Source organism: Hemiscyllium ocellatum, chromosome 10, assembly GCF_020745735.1.
Source record: "Hemiscyllium ocellatum isolate sHemOce1 chromosome 10, sHemOce1.pat.X.cur, whole genome shotgun sequence".
NCBI lineage: Eukaryota > Metazoa > Chordata > Chondrichthyes > Orectolobiformes > Hemiscylliidae > Hemiscyllium > Hemiscyllium ocellatum.
In genome coordinates this window covers 53,147,526-53,165,046 of record NC_083410.1, presented here as the reverse complement: position 1 = coordinate 53,165,046, position 17,521 = coordinate 53,147,526, and the positions used below count along the sequence as shown (strand labels likewise).

Genomic DNA, 17,521 nt, shown 5'->3' with positions numbered 1-17,521 from the left:
TTAGTTCCAGAGCTTATTTATAAAACCATTTCCAACAGGGACCTTGCCACGCTATTGTGTTTTGTATGGATCTTTGCAGCAATACTCAAAAGAATTGATTGAAGTAGCAACCAACTTAAGCTTAGCTGCTGTGGAGCATATTCCATTTAAAAGATTGGGGACAAAAGAAACAATGTTGATTTCATGTTCAGCGATTGCACAATGGTTAACATTACTTCTGTTACACATGGTAGAAGTGTTTCTTTCATATCTTTTATGGAGGATATAGTAAATTTAACATACATATAACATTGCAGAGACACTAATAAGTTATTCCAATGTTTTATTTCTTCTTTTAATGTTATTCAGAATGTAATTCAATAAGTACATTAATTTGCAGATTTAGTATTTTCTATTGCACAGCAATGAATAACAATGCCTTTGAGATGCTGCTGATCGCACAAACACCTGTCAAGATAAACACATCTTTCTCAGGGGAGATTTATTTCAGCAAGATCGGTGTTGAAAAAATACAAAACAATGAAGGGTTTTTTTCAGCAACGCTTGTGAACAAAATTTCGCGTTTTCAAAAGGAAGTATTTTCACAGAACATTTCCCCTTTATCAGCAGCGTTGTGTCTATCTCTATTCTAAGGTTGTGCACTTGAATATCTGTCAGTGAAAGGGAGAGAGGTGTTCCTTTGTGAAGTTGACTGTACAATTAGAAGATCATCAAAAATGATGGATGAGTAGTTTGTGTCGAGGCATATTTAGTAGCTTTGGATTGAGCACCTGGTGGACCGTGCAGGGAGGTTTCTGACCAATCACAACAATGCCTGCCTTCGTTTAAAAATTGTAAAGGACTAACTGAGGATATTGGAACCTCTGAACTATCTTCCTGGGGGAGATTGGAAATTTATTTCATAAACTGGCAGTGCAATATGATGTTCAATATGAGTCAAAATGAACATTGTAATTTTCTCTCAATACTTCTTTTGCTTCAGATTCTGTATATCTTTGTCTTCTTTTTAAATACGAGCAAGCTTGAATATCCTAGCATATTTCAGTATCCCTATTTTAAAATAGGCTCTTCCTCTGCAATGCATCCAAGCTTCAGTGATTTGCTGTTTTGAGACTGCAGATTTGCATAGCCTTCTCACCAGCATGGTCTGTTCCAGGTCCTTTCATAAGTGTACACAATTCAGTGAGGAATATCCTCTGGCATTATTCTCACTAACCTGACTACTGTATTCGGATTGGAGAGCAGGCAATTTATTGGGTGGCTTTGGTCAGGCACTGTGGTGTGTGTGTTACATTTTTTTTCCTAGGCTGTAACTGGATTGAGGAAGCATTTTAATTTCCCTTACAGCATTTTGAAATGCCATCCTGTAAAATTTAAATGGTATTGAATGCCCAGTGGATGATGATGTGCCTTATGTAGGGAGAGAACAAAAATATCCTCAGCAGTCTCAGTCCTGGATCTATTGGAGTATTATCATAAAGGAACCTAGTAACTACTGTTGGAGATGCAGGTAGTTATGTTTTACCAGCTGGGAACAGATACACTGCACTGACTGGATTTTTAAAAAAGTATGCTGTGGATTTCCTAGCAGAAGAAGACAGCAGGAATAGAAAACTGTGAGGCAGATTTGAAGTAATGGGCTGTGTACAGTTGTGACATTTGTTACATGGGGGATGCAAATCTTTTTCTCAGGGAACATCATGAACCCGAGAGCAACAGTGAAGCCCAGCATTGAAACTCTCACAAGCTGTATTCATTTGGCATTTTGGATAGTTCTTTTGACTTTCAGCTGTTTTTTTGGAGTGTCATGGAGTGCTTCGAGCTTAGGTGGAACTCACCATATTCACCATTTTCATGGCAGCAAACACCATTCAGTGCCTATTGCTATATACAGGTCGCCTGCCTCACTGCAAAGAGGACATGGTGGGTCTTTGCTTTTTATTTATCTTCTACTTCTTCATGTTTATGTCATTGTAGTGTATAGTTTAAACTTGAAATCTCGGACAGTTTTAGATGAACCTTTCTATTGCCAATATGATAACTGATTGTTAAGATGATGTAAGAAGAAAACACAATGTGAATGTCTGTATTCTTAAACCAGGATATTTAATAATGTTATTTGAAAGAATACTTCAAAATCAGTTATAGCTTTGGATACAGTACTATATTGATTTGTGTTCAAAGATTAATGAATAGGCAGCAGAATTAAAAGAACACTGAAAATCATAACCTATCCTATGCACTGTCGTCCTTTGTTTTTATCAAATACTTATCAAATATTGCCTGAATTTTGATTTTAAATTCATGCTAATAGAAATTTAAGTCTTCAGATGTAATTTTATTAATGTGTTTATTTAGGAAGGCAGTTTAATAATGGAATATTGAATTGGTTTGTGATTGGCTTCATAATCATCCTGATCACCTATTCAAGACTGTAATTAGACGTTACAACAGTAGTAATGGTTAAATCCAAAGGCTGAGGTGAACTAAGGGTCCCTCAATCCGTCATCTTTGATCTCTGGGCACTTTCTGATTGCTGGAGCTTCATTATTTGCTTCCTAATCGGAAAGAAACATCAGTGAAAGAATAAACCGAAACCAATATTATTCCAAACTGAAACAGGAAACCAATGCTATTTTTGTGCTATTTTAAATGAAGCAGAATGAGAGAGTGAGTATACATAATTTAAGCAGCACCACAATCAAACTGTTCCCATGGTCTTACTTTAACACAGCTAAAACAGTAGCTTGCTTTCTTTAGTGAAACCTGCAGCTGTTGATTTGAATATACAGGTTCATCCTTCTTCATTTTCCCTTCATTCCATGCTTCATTTAAACCATCATCCCATGCCACTCCCGAGGTGAAAAAACAGATCTTACGATTAACCTTTGCATACGAGCACAGGTTGACCCTGTATGGATGATTAGACATTAGAATCTAATTTGATCTTTTGTTATCAGACACTCTTCTTGAATGACAAAGAAAAGCTTAAGAAATGTGAAGTGGGTATTTTCAATAAGAGCTGTTCCTCTTGAAATTAATTTTCCACATAATTTCACAAAGCCCTCGACATTAGTTCTCTGATTTAGCATTCATAAATCTTTCCTTTAAATTTTTAATTGTCAGTGGATTGAATTGAAGGAAATTTCCAGTAAGAGGCTGGTGAATACTGAGATTTTTAACCGAAATATTGATGTTGTTAAATTTTTCATTTGTAGTTTATCCGTTCTAAAGTGTCAATCTATTGATAATTTGCATTAAAATGCTTTGGTGAAATCAGGATGATTTTTGTGCTCTTTGTCATGCCTGTGCATATTATGTCTCCGTTATATTATTTGCTGTGTATCTTCATCCCCATGTTTCTGTGAGATGTGCAGTCTTTGATGTTGTCTGTAGAATGTCTACTGCACGGTAATCACAAGTGGAAAAATGTTGATAGATTCTTGATAAGTATCTCCGTACAAGCTCTTTTGCCCTGAAATGTATACAAGATAGAGTATTAGTTATTTTAGACTTTTTCCTAGTACTACAGACAATGGTTCCATTTCATGACTTTGCCTTCCTCCAAGATATTAACAGTTGCTGTTTTGTGTCAGATATTAAGTCTACAAAGGTAGTTATCTGGTTACTCAGCTAGTAATTAAGTAACTTGCTTGCATTAATGTAATTAACAAGTTGGCAGAATGGTATCTCGTTAAAAATAACAATTCACAGTATTTTGAATAAAGCAACTGATTGTCATTTATGTTTAAAATAATATTGATGCCAGTTTAATGCCTGGAAGCATTTATTTGTTAAGCACATGAATAAAGAAGTGGCAATTCTAAATAAATGACAGGACGGAATGAATAAAATTCCTTTCTGTGCTCTTGTTGGTGTTCATGATTTGGAGATGCCAGTGTTGGACTGGGGTGTACAAAGTTAACAATCACACAAAACCAGGTTACAGTCCTGCTATATTGTTGTGCAAGGGCAGGACCAGCTGTAATGAGGATGTTTACAGAACAACATTTCTTTTCTTCCTTAGTCAGGCTCTGTTGTAACCTAATTGTGCACAGTTCAGGTTTTAACCCATTGCAGTGTTCCTTTAAGCAGTAGCATTCAACAAACTTCTGTTGCCTTTTAGAATTTTCAGTTATCTAGATTTAAAAATGTAGTTGAAGAAATAAGTTATGTTTGGAGTGTCTTGAATTATGGTGACCCTCTTTGTTCTTTTCTAATAAGAGAAAAGGATAATAAACAATGAAATGAGGAGGTGCGAGTTTTTTTTGAATACCTTGAAAAACCAATGGAAATCTACTCATTGTCTTGCAGTATCACAGGACATTTTCTGAGGGATTAATATTATCAGAAATCTTCATGAGTCAGAGGAATATTATCGAATAACTTGCTATATTTCAAGCATCTGTGTGAAATTATTTTGCCAGTAATTCAATATTTCACATTTAGCATCACAGATGGTCAATATGCTGGTGAATTGTATGATGACATGCTTGATATTTTCATTAAATTTACAACAAATGATTCATCTTAAGGATTTATTTTTTCTCTCTCTATTCTGTATAGTACTTAAATCTTGTGATTCCTCTTTATCTGATTATGTGATAATGAGGTGCTGAAGTTTTACTTTTCCTGTCTGGTGAAGATTGTAAAAAGTCATTATCTCTATGAGAAAGAGTGCTATTTTGCACAAAAAAACAAAATATACAAGCATTCATTACCAAAATATGTTTTGAATAAGCCTTTTAAAATATTATTTAGCTTTTTATTTGGACATTTGGAGTTAACACTGCCATCACAAACTGAGCTTTAGAATAAAGCGAGAAGTTTACTTTAAGTGTTATTCCAACAGATTTTTTAATCTTCTCTATAAATTGAATTGATATAGCTGTTCGAATCACTTTTGCATATTAACAAATGGAATTAGATTTTGCTGAGTCATTGGGTAATAGAAAGTAGAATGGCACATGAATATCATAAAATGCTCTGCATTTAAAGAATCAAGTAATCCTAGCTGCCTGTAATGTTGACACATAATATGGATTAATGAACCAGCACAGGCTGTGAAGTTCAAATCGTGTAATTGACTGGTATTCATACTGAGCCGTTCTGAGCAGGCAAAGTTGTAGTCCATCTTTTGCCACTAGAGGGTGTATTGCACAGCACTGAAGGGAGAAACGTATTAATAGAAATTGTCCTACTTAAGAACACCTCTTCTCAGTCAATCATAACATAGACCTGACAGGCAGTTTCAAACCAAGGATGGCTCATGGCTGAATGAAGAAAGTCTGGACTGGAAGGTGAAGGCTGTTGGATAAGGAAAATGTTTGCTGTAGACAAATGTTGTCTGTTTTGGGAAAAGAATAACTGGCGATATCAAATTGTTCATTCGTTGTTCCAGTTTCACAAAATGTCCAAAAGATAGAGAGAATAGATTCAATTTAAGAAATAAAATCAGTGTTAACCTTATGTTAGCACTGGCTGACACTGGCTTTCATTCTACATTTTGAAAAAAACTATATTCTCCATGTTCTTGATGTCAGCAGGATTGAATTGGATGATAGATGAGTGAGAGTTCCACTGTTGAATTTTGTTTTGCTATCTGTTCCTTTCACTTTCTCCTTTTTTAGTATTATTTTATAAGTTGTTGAAAATATCAAATAAAAAGGACAAGAACCATTGTCCAGACACTGTCAACAAAAAAAAATAACGAGGATATTCAGATATATCAGCAAATAGTAATCAGATGGCACAAGAATAAAAGATTCAAAATGCAGAAAGAAAGAAAGATTAAGGGACTTTTATTCAGTTAAGGACACTAAGAAGAAATAGGAGGTTAAGTGAGACTGTACAATTAGTTTTATTTTACCATAATAAGGATGTAGTGGAGAGCAAGAACATTTTGGCAGCCTATTTGAAGAAATTGAAGAAATCAGAGAGCTAATGATAATGACCACATTAGGAGCATAGAGGAACGTTCGCAGAGTAAAAGACTGCAAGCAGAGATGTGTTTCATGTTGAACAACAAGATTTTAAAAATATTTATTGTCCTGAAGTGCCAGATAACACCTAGATTATTCTACACAAACATTACCCTGTTTGTTATTCAAACCCTGAATAGAGTTAGAACTTATGGAGCTGAATCACGGAGGGAAATATATTGGTAGAAGAAAAGAAATGGATTTTATTTGTTATTGTTGAGATAACCTAATGATGGAAAACATGTGGAATTCTATTTCAACAATTAGTGAAGTAGATAGAAACCTGTGTCACCTAGAACTTGAACACAGCAACCCAGATGTTTTGGTCAGTGTGAAGCAATGATGGTCACTGCTGGCCTCAAGGGCACCTTCAAAGATCTAGTGATCTCTGCAGCCAAGGAATTTTCAATCCCTTTTTTTGAAAATTATTTGAAGCATGCGAAGAAGACGAGAGATTACCGAACGTCCAGCAACAGTATCTATTAAATTGGATGCAAAGCCAATCACATTGTAGCATTCTTACAGCCAGCAAACCAGGAAATAAAATTTGTTAAATTTTAAAACTTTGCACTATCTGTAAAGTTATATGTAATGAATGATCTGACATACATATGGAATAACCAAAAAGCTGAAATAGATAAGCACTTTCTTTATTCAAAAAATAGTCATGTTTTGTGAATGTAGAAATTTGAGCTTCCATAAATATAAATTTTTTTTTTCAATTCAGACTTTGGTGTCAGTGGTAATTGTTAGTCAGGGTGACTTGGAATGCTGTTAAAGACCCAGTTACATCCCATTTAACAAGGTATGATTTTTTGAAGGGTTATTCAATGACGAGTCTAACAGTGGAAAGTCCAAGTTTTTATCACTTCATGGATTTCTTCTTGAGTACAATATGGTGGGAGTTCAACAGTGCACTGTATAGGGTAGAATGATTGACAGCCATGTCTGGATTTACATCTTTAACTTTGTATGCATAGGTTCCAAAAGTTGCTGTCACTATTAAAGTGCCAACAGGGAACACTGATTTTTTTTTAACTATAGTTCCTATCACAAAAGGTGAGAATATGGTGTTGGAAAAACGCAGCATCCAAGAAGCAGGAGAATTGAAATTTCGGGTAAGAGCCCTTCAGCAGGATTCTCCTGCTCCTTGGATGCCGCCTGACTTGCTGTGCTTTTCCAGCACCATATTCCCGACTCAATCTCCCAGCCTTTGCAGTCCTCACTTTCTCCTTACGACCACAAAAGCCATACCTTAATAAGGCAGACAGCGTTATTAAGGCAGTTTTTCTCCTGTTCTGGAAAGCAATTATTCCTGAACCAATGTCATCAAAATAATGAAATGGTCATTAATCTTATTGTTATTTGTCTGTTCTGGTTGGATGAAAATGGATGATTCATTTGTCTAAGTAAGAACAGTGACTAAAGTTGAAAAGTAATTAGTCAGTAAGTAAGCATTTTGAGAAATTTTCATGAAATTCATGGAAATCCAATAAAAGTTTTATACAAATAGTTTTGTTTGAATGAAGAATGGCTAAGTGGGGACCGATCAAAATGAACAATTGATTGGACTTCCAAGAAGGATGAGGAAGTTATGTTATAAACTGAGAAGAACAAAAACCATTTCCATTTATAGGCGTGATTAAGATCAAAATGTTCTGAGCAAGGACTAGTATTGTCTTCAGTGAAAACATTCAAAAGAATTTGACAATTTTCCAGGGAATGACAAGTGATTCAACTCTGTCTTCGAGCATAGAATGAGATAATTTTAAAAAAAGCAAAATGATTTATAGAATAAAAACCTTCCACAGAGAATAGAGTCAACTCTCAGTTACATATCAACCTTAATATAGTGGAGTGTTCTGATGTATTCTTGCCCCTCTTCGTTTCACAAGGAAAGTAATGCACATCCTTGAAGAGCCAGTTGCTATCTAGCCAGTTGCAGGTCTCAGTTAAATCTGGATTCCTTTCATCTAAGATTCTGATAAGCATTGAAGTACCATCCTTCCATCTGTGTCTCCTCGGCTCTTCATTAGCTGTTAGAATCAGTATAAATAGAATATTGTCAGGAACATCTACTTCATTTCTGTCCAGTGAGGAGAGTTAAAATATCCTCTTGATATCGACAACAGATGAGAGGTGATACATTCGGAGATAACATGACAGTGGATCAAATGAGTAACAGAAAAGTATAATGATAAAATTGATATTGTGCCTCCTAAGAGTATGGGGAATTTATATTATTAATGGGATTACCATCATTATAGTAATGTGAAAGGGAAAGCTGGTGTGAAGTACTGTGTTGTTCTTCAGGGATGCTTTTGGGTATGGTTATATTGAAAAGATATTTCATTGGTGAAATAGGACTCAACAGTACCTACTTTTAGGTGCTACAAGGCATTCATGGAAGCAAGTCAGGATGCCATAGTCTTACCAGGTTATAGTTCAATAGGCTGCTCTCTCATTAGAGAGAGAGATGACTGATGGTGATTTAACCTGAGGACCACCATATCTCAGGCTAGGGGTGCATTGAGGAGAAGAGTCCCTCATGGTGACCTCAGCTGATGATGGGAATTGAGCCCATGCTAGTAGCATCACACTCCTTCCCAAACCAACCATCCAGCCAACTCAGCTTAACTGATCCCCATCTGTAGAATATGTATTGATATAGATAAATGTGCACCCTTAATGTTCACTTGCAGCATGCAGTGTGTCATTTATTCAGATACAACCGTCATCAGTGTGTGATATTCTTTTTTGGGTAGTTCACTGCTACCAATCCTCCTTTCTTCAAGCTAAGCCTAAGGCCTGTGTAAGTATCAGTGGTAGAAGATAGACCACTTGTGAGTCTAAAATAAGGACATTTTTCTCAGATAACAAGGTAATTTGTTACATAATAGTGATAGGTGCAGTTTTTATTACCAATCAGGTATGATTGCTGAAGACTTTTGGGAGAGACAAAAAAACTGCAGATGCTAGAATCCAGAGTAGACAAGCAAGAGGCTAGAAGAACACAGCACGCCAGAACTTCTCTACCTCCAGATGCTGCCTGGCTTGCTGTATTCTCCCAGCCTCCTGCTTGAAGACTTTTGGGAGCTGTACATAATACACTGATCCTTTCTTATATCTGCGCTGAACCCAACTACCTTCACTAAAACCTGAAAGACATTGTGGACTTTCTTCAAGCTAGAGGGAATAATGTTTATTTAGCTTTATGACTGTTAATCTTCATTCTGATCTGTGAATCATTTATCTGTTAAAGGATCTTTTATCTCAGGGATGTTCTTCACCAAAGGGCATCATTCCTATTGAACCAAGTTGTTGGCTGGTTAGCATATCTGTGGCACCCTTAAACTCCAGAATTTCTTTTTCAGAGGAAGGCTTCACTACTAATACAAATATTTTCACCATAACATCATCTGAAGGACCTTTAATTTCATGAATGTCCATTATGGAAGACAGCTGCTCTGTTGAAACAATTACTTTCTTCCTTGCAGTATCTTGGATTTCAAGGTCGAACAGTATCTTTCTGATTGAAATAAGTACTCTCTTGATCCACATTATTCTAGATACTTGGACCAGGCAATTTCTTCTTTTTGACTGTGTAATAAATCTATGGACATTGGACTGACTCCCGTGGTGTTATACACAGCTTGTATCACTCACTCTGTTAATCGGATCGGATGTCTTCGGTTGGTCGTTTGACTAGTGAACTCGTCTTTATCACATCTACAGTTACTGGTAATTGCTATTCGTTGAGCACTACCTTTGTCACTGGCACTGACAGTTCAGTTTGAGAAGCCAGCAGAATTTCCACCAGTCCTATAAAGTCTTTTTGATTTATTTCCTCTTGATAGTCTTATCCCACACAGCTATCCCATCTTTTTAGGCTGAAGAGAAAGCAGGTTAATTGCAAATATATATTTCATCTTTAATGCTGCAAGATGAATAGGTTATGAATTGTTGCATTCATTAATCTTATGATCAGGTTCCACCTGTACCATGTGATTTAATCTTTGCACACTGTAACCTCAGTTTCTTGAGCCATGGTATTTGATCTGAGAAGATAGTGACAGTCATTCTGTTATCAAGCTTAAAGTTAACAAGATGTCCATTAATGTTCCAAATAAACCGAGTTAAAAATTACACAACACCAGGTTATAGTCCAACAGGTTCACTCGGAAGCAGCAGCTTTCGGAGCGCTGCACCTTCATCAGGTGGTTGTGGAGTATAAGATCGTAGGACACAGAATTTATAGCAAAAGTTTACAGTGTCATGTAACTGAAATTATATATTGAATAAGACCTGGATTGTTTGTTAAGTCTCTCATCTTTTAGAATGAACATGTTGATTTCAGTTCTTTCATATGTAAATCACAGAATGTTTTTTACAAGTTACATTCTCAAGTGAACTTTAACAATTGGTGTCATGTTGGCCCAGATAATGCGTTGAAGGTGTGAGGTGCCCTGTGTGAGATTGTTTGTGCCACAATGGTCAGACTGATACTAATCTAAAAAGTGGATTTATAGAAACGTTTTAACCTAGTGCTGTGTGATTTTTGACCTTGCCCATTCACATAAATAAGCTATGTAAAAGATAGAATTACCACTATTATCTCAGCCAGTAATTTCTCCTTGGAATGCCTTTGGTATCTTTTCTAATGAAAATATGTTGTCTCATGTGGTTACTAAAATATTGTGTGGGTGCTGTACTAATTTTACAAGTACAGCATTTCTTTAACAAGGCTGGGCATTATCCATGTCTGATGAATACCCATGATTGTCCCACAGCAATGAAACCGACTCTTAGCATCTGCTGTTTCGCTTACTTTCTGTTTTGGCTTTAGAGTCTCTCTTTAAAATGTTCTGATGCTGACCTGAGGTAGAGTTGCTCTTTTCCTTGAAAGATCCATTTATGAGTCTTTTTGGTTTCTGATACAAAATTTGAATAGCTGTCTGTCAAGTTAAATCTTCTTTGGGCTACATGAAATCTGTAAATGTTTAATGAAGAATTCTAACAAATATTCTGTCTTGTATGAATTCTTATTTTAAAGCTCCATAGTCATAGTTTTCTATTAATATGTTGAGATCATGAATGAGATTATCTATGTGAAATTATCTATGGATTTCATTTCAAGCTCAACTCTTGTTGTATCTTGTTCATTGAAGATCTTTATTTGTTCACAAATTGAAATAGTTATCAATGCCTTTTAGAGTTTGAAGCTTTTTAAAAAATATTTTGATAATTAGTAACACCATCTGCTATAGGATCTACCGAATAGAGTCGTGTACTAACTTTTTCAGCTTCAGATTTAATCTTTACTGTTGAAGCAATTCTGTATCAACTTTACTGGACACTGTGCAGTTGCAATTTTGTATTGCTTTATTTGTCTATCAGTCTTTTTTTAAACACTGTACTGCTGTTTTTACGAAGTTAAATTAATGAATATAACTTTAATTCCCATCACTGTTTTTTTTTGTAATTATTTAATGCATTCATGCTTCTAAGTTCTGTTTCACTATAATACTGTATTGCTTAATGGGTTGTTCCCATCTTTAGAAATGATCAAAATGATGGACTGCTGCCTTTTTCACAGCTTTCCACCTTCTGTAACCAGGATAGAGTTTTCATACTTCCTCATAGACAGAATGAATTTGTTTTCTGTCTGCAATATATAAAAACACAATGCAGTATTTTTTCACATATTTTAAACTAAAATTCTTTGGCTGTGGCCTATATAAATCTTCCCTGCAGAATTGAGTTTAATTACTGAGTCCTGGTGCTTTTAAATTTTAAATATCTTCTGACATTTATTCTTCTGCTTGCCTTTTTTCTAAAATTGTGCTTTTCTGGTCTGAAATAAATTCTGAGGCCAATCTGATATTAAAGCTCAAGAATAATTTACTTTTTTGTCCTTTTCATGATCTTTTGAAGCTAAGTCTCATAGAGATGATACATAAAACAGCAGTACACGCATTGAAAAAGTGAGGCTATTTTTTAAACCCTCATGCTTTCTCTTACATTTCTTTGAATAATTTTCATAATGGTTTCTCCATCTTTCTCTTGGTTTCTGTTGTTTTTCACATTTAGCTGCTGGCTGGCTGTGCCTTCTTAGATTAGTAATGCTCTTAAAGTGGTAAATTCCACTTTTCTTCATTCTTCAGGGTCAAATGTCATTCCACCACCAATCACCACGTCACACTTTCAAATAGTGCTGCCATCTGTATACGATATTCTGTTTTGGGTAATTCACTGTCACCAATTCCTCCCCCCTCAGTTGTTTATAGCGTGTGATCTGACTGGGTGTTGGATTTTTATTTTGTGCCTTATGATCTTGTGCTCAAACCAGCCACAGGTAGCCTCTTGGCATTTTACATGTCTGGAGAATGAGCAGAGGTCATGCAGGGAGCTGTTAAAATCATGGAGAGGACAAGGGAGATGAAGAAGAATACTGAGCAGGAAGCCAGGGCTGAAGAGTGTCTTTAGGCAAAAACATCTGTTGGAAACCCTCAGATGTGTTGACAGAGCTAGTGTATCGCTCAATCCATGTTGAAAAGGATGGAGTCTAAGCTTTTGGCCAAAGTGCCTTTGGACATCTTCATCCTCCTTAATATTGAAATGTTAGCTCTCTGGGAACATTTAGTGTGTGGGTCATCAGTCTTGTTCATCTTCAGGCATGTCAAAGCCATTATCTTAGTATACTGCAACAGAAGTAAAGTGTAACTCACCCTATGGTGAGCTGACCATGTTTCCTTATGCCCTGGCTACAAAGTATTTGATTCCAATATCTCACCATACACAGATCAGGCCTCCAGGCAATCCTATAAATGAAAGCGAGTTAATATCTAAGCTAGTGGCTATTGATATGAAATAGAGTGATGATATGTTTTCACTTTCACTCTTTTCTTGCCATTCCTTCACTATCTGGGCATATTGCAGTTCTTAGGTATTTTAAAGGATAAAAGAACACGAGAAGGGTTGTGGTTGGGAGAGAGAACAAAGTGAAAAATGTATGCTTACACCATCTACAAATTTACAGCCAGACATGCTTAAGGAGATGGAGGATTAGAATGGGAGAATCAAATATGAAGTTACTGTTGTCTTCAATGTGGCTCCAGCCCTTCATTGGCCCTTCACATACTAGCCAACGAAGGGCTAAAGCCAAATTGAAGACAACAGTAATGTCATTTTCTCTATACAGGTGAGAAAATGCAGGCACGTTTCTTCAAATGTGTTTAGATCATACTGTCTCTAGTTGTGTCACACTTGCCCTTGCAAGAAAGAGGAAAAGGTGTTTGCAGCTATTATTACCTGTGCATTGCAACCTTGAGAAATGGATTTTGTAGCTTGTAACAGTGCTAAGTGTGAGAGTGAGATGAAGCATTTAATTTAGGTATGAGTCATATTTGATAATGATTGTTGGTAGGTGAAAGAGGATGAGTTTGGTGAATTGTCAAATGGCTGAGATTATTGGTGTGGTTGACACGTTAGGGCAGTTGAGTTGCATTCACTGATTTTCACCACTTTGAGGAATCAGTTAACTTCTTCCAGCACTATATCGAGTTAATTCAGCAAAAGCTCCTGGCATTGACCTCTGGGCATATCTATTGCCATTGTTTTCTAATGACATTCCTAGAGGGCTTCCTACCCATCTGAGGATACAGGACATCCTTCTATCTTTCCACTTTCTACATAACATCAGCAGTGCACCATCCCAAAATCTGAGCAGCCTCTCTATCCCTGCTCAGCTGTTCTATATTTTTCTCTGGTTGCTGAACAAAGAGACTTTGGAGTGCAGGGTCACAGTTGCTTGAAAGCAGAGTCACAGGTAGACAGGCTAGTGAAAAATGTGTTTGGCATGCTTGCCTTTCTTGGTCAGTGCATTGAGTTTAGGAGTTGGGAGGTCAGGTTGGAGCTGTACAGGACATTGGTTAGGCTACTTTTGTTCAGTTCTGGTCTCCCTGCTGCAGGAAAGATGTTGTTAAACCTGAAAGGGCTCAGAAAAGATTTGCAAAGATGTTGCCAGGGTTGGAGGTTTGAGCTGTAGGAGAGGTTGAACAGGCTGGAGCTATTTTCCTTGGAGCATTGGAAGCTGAGGGGTAGCCTTATAGAGGTTTATAAAATCATGAGGGGCATGGATAGGATAAATAAACAAAGTTTTTTTTCCCCAGGGTAGGGGAGTCTAAAATTAGAGGGCATGGGTTTAAGGTGAGAGAGGCAAGATTTAAAAGGGACCCAAGGGGCAACTTTTTCACACAGAGGGTGGTGTGTATATGGAATGAGTTGTCGGTGGAAGTGATGGAGGCTGGTACAAGTATATGAATAGAAGGGTTCAAAGGGATATGGGCCAAATGCTGGCAAATGGGACTAGATTAATTTAGGATATCTGGATGGCCTAAACAGGTTGGACTGAAGGGTGTGTTTCTGTGCTGTACATCTTTATGACTGATAGAATGATGGTTTCAGTAATAAAATGAGTCTCAGCAGCAGTTACAGTGCAGCTAGTTTTAAATAGTGCAAGGTAACAACAGTATTGGGTTCCCTGCTGCTGTATGTAGCCAACAAACAACAAGGGGATAGCTGGTTGCATGTAGAAATCATTAGCATGAGTCAGAAACACAATGCTGGCATGCTGCCTACTCATTATAATGATTTCTGCCTGCAGCCAATGCCTTTTTCAGGAACTAACTAATTTGAAATCTCATCCACTCATAAATTGCAGTTATGTCTGTAGATATTTCCATGATTGTGACTTGGCAGCTATTGTCTATTTAAGAGTGAAAATTTAAAAACCCTCTCAGCAGTCAACTCGTTGAGTGGCACACCATCTTGCTCACACAATAACTCCTACCTTTTGATGTTTGAACAGTCACTGGCGTAGGGCATTTTCTTGCCTGACGCCCCCCTGCCCCCTCCCCCCAAGCCTCTGGAGCCCATCAGCTGTCCTTACTTGGAAAAAGAATGCACATCCTGATCCCACTTCGGCCTCCTGATAAAAGATTGTGTCAGATGTAATGCAGTGCCATGTGGAATTGGGACCTGGAAATTCACCAGATCCTGACCCCAAAACAAACATCCATCCAGATGTCTCTATTTGTAGAATTCAAGATCTAAGTTAATAAAGAATTCAAGATGCTTCATTAACTGCTTTGTTAACTGGTCCTGCCACTTGTAGAGACTATGCACGAAGACCACCAGATCTCCTTTGTGCACTGTCTTAGTTGGGGCCTGTTTAGATGAAAAGCTATTGCTTTAAATGAATCATAGCTATTTCTGCTACTTGGATCAAGTCTGTTGAAGCTCAGTTTGTTTCTCTCATTCAGTGTATTTTAGTGGCTGGGAAAAGGTTCCAAAGAGCTGGTATTTTTCTGGTTCAGAAACAAAGCTATTTTTGATCAGGTATCATTGATTCAATCTAGCTCCTATATTTGCTGAAATTGAAGTTTTGGCTGAGTTCACTGATGGAATACACATTGCTTTTAACATCAGGTGTTTTTACCTTATGAATGTAATTAAAAATAGATACATCCCAACTGTGCATGTTGCCTAACTTGAGTTCTCTTGAAAGGGGACATTTTGTTTTTTTTTGCGCGAGTCTCGGTGTTAATGTTGTTCCAGAATGATGTTAGGTTTGAAATTGCAGGAAACTCAAAACTTGTGCTGATGAATTTCTGAGTCAAAATGGCACATGATTTGGAATTTCTGGTGTTCTTATTGCTTTGCTGCTCTTCAGGGTTGAAGTTTCAGGAAAGGAAAATGTACTTGAAGGAATATTCATGAGTTGTTGCAGTGCTTTTTATGTACAATAGTCACAATATATGAAAATTGGAGCTAATTAATATTGAGTTCAGTGGCGATGGCATTGATCCTGATTATCTTGTACTTTACTCTTAGTACTCTGTGCTATACTTATAAATATTGGTTGTTGTGGTGGTAGTAGTGAACTAATTGCTGAACTTACTGTAAGTTGTTGATTGCCAAAGGTAATTTGTTGCTGCCCTGCCCTGGCTGAATGCCAAATGCAGCTGCTATGAGATTAACGTTTCCAATTCTTCAGAAAAGAATTAGATGCAGTTGGTGGAAATTATCGGCATTGTGTTGCTCTGAAGCTTAACATTTGCTTTATTTCTGGTTACTGTCACTTCTAAATATAAAATAATTGTCATCAGAACACATCAAAGCAATTTTTGCACAGCTTTTAATTAGGGTTGTTCACAACTGACAGTGATTTACAACATTGTGCAATTGATGGGGAACTTGCATTTTTAGTGACCTATTCTGTGATTTTCTGTTGCTCTCCAAAATGTATCCCTTTGCTGATCTAGTTGTGTGTCAGTTTAAAGACTGCCAGTAAATATGTTTTAGCCTGTTCAGAAGAATTTGACAACAGGAGCTATCAACCCTGATACCACTGAGAGGAACTCACCAATTAAGTAGTGCCTCTTTGCAGTCAGAAAATACTGTGCAGCTGCTTAACATTGTGGAACAAATGCTGAAGCAGTACAGTTACGCTGACACTGATACCATTGACTCCATGGTGTCATTATCTATAAAGCAATTAGAAATGCTTTAATAATTTTAGCAAAGGCTGAGGAGTTATGTTTTTTGAGAAGCATTTCAGTATTTGAGACCATTTTTAATCTTAAAAAAAACTGCTTGACAAATTCATTTTAAAAATGCTGTACTTGTATTACATGCACACAATCAAATGAACAAACTGTCCTGATTTGATTTTAACTTTTTAAAGTGAAGAATCTTTAATGCTGAACTTTGATCTTGCCAAATCTATTTTTAAAATATCCTTGGGAATTTTTTCTTAAAAGTGTCATTATGGATTTATCAACAGAGATTATTTCCACACAATAACAACACTTGTCCATGTTCATATGGAGGTAAGAAACAACAATAATTACAGAAGCATGTAGCACCTAATAAACCTTTTCTCATGAAAAGCCATGGTTTACAATTCCATTTGCTATAAATCACAATTTAAATATTTTGACCATCAATTTTATTTGTATCTGATGTTTGTGCACATACAGCACAACCAGTAACTCCACAACTGGAGTCTGAATTAGCCTGCATGTGTAGATTTCTGTCATATAGATTCAAATACTGTGTAAAGAGTACAGACTGCTGCTGCTTGAGGCTAAAAGTGCAAAATTTGATTACACTTCTTACCAGGATATGGTGCATTATATTTCATGTTCTCTGTAGGAAGACATAGCCTTATCTGGCAGTTTGGCAATAAAAGTTTAATTATAGGGAATTGCAGAATCAGTTCTATGATTTGGTGCACAGGTCCTCACCACTTCTATGGACCATAAAGATTATGGGAGCGAAGATTCATTTATAATGAGTTAGGCCTTCTCTTTCTTAGAAATGCCGTGTTTTCTATTTCATTATTGTACAGTTAGCTATTATTTCATGACATCTTATTTCTACTCTTGTTCATGAGAGTCCACTTTTATATTTTGGGAACTGTTTTTTTTAAATTGTTGCTTTTTCAATTCCCTCAAGCGGTGAGAAATGACTGTGCT

The 17,521-nt window shown here is 36.6% G+C and overlaps 1 protein-coding gene across 3 annotated transcripts in view; it reads left to right on the top strand.

The window, feature by feature from the left end:
• The first annotated feature begins 1,136 nt into the window (after positions 1-1,136).
• Positions 1,137-17,521, top strand: part of LOC132819765 (neurexin-1-beta-like) — a 578,863-nt gene continuing 562,478 nt past the window's right edge. For all 3 annotated transcript variants that reach the window (XM_060831501.1, XM_060831500.1, XM_060831499.1), the window contains exon 1: positions 1,137-1,923. In XM_060831501.1, coding sequence (XP_060687484.1) covers positions 1,674-1,923 — 250 coding nt within the window. In that variant the 5' untranslated portion in view covers positions 1,137-1,673. The remainder of the gene's footprint in view (positions 1,924-17,521) is intronic.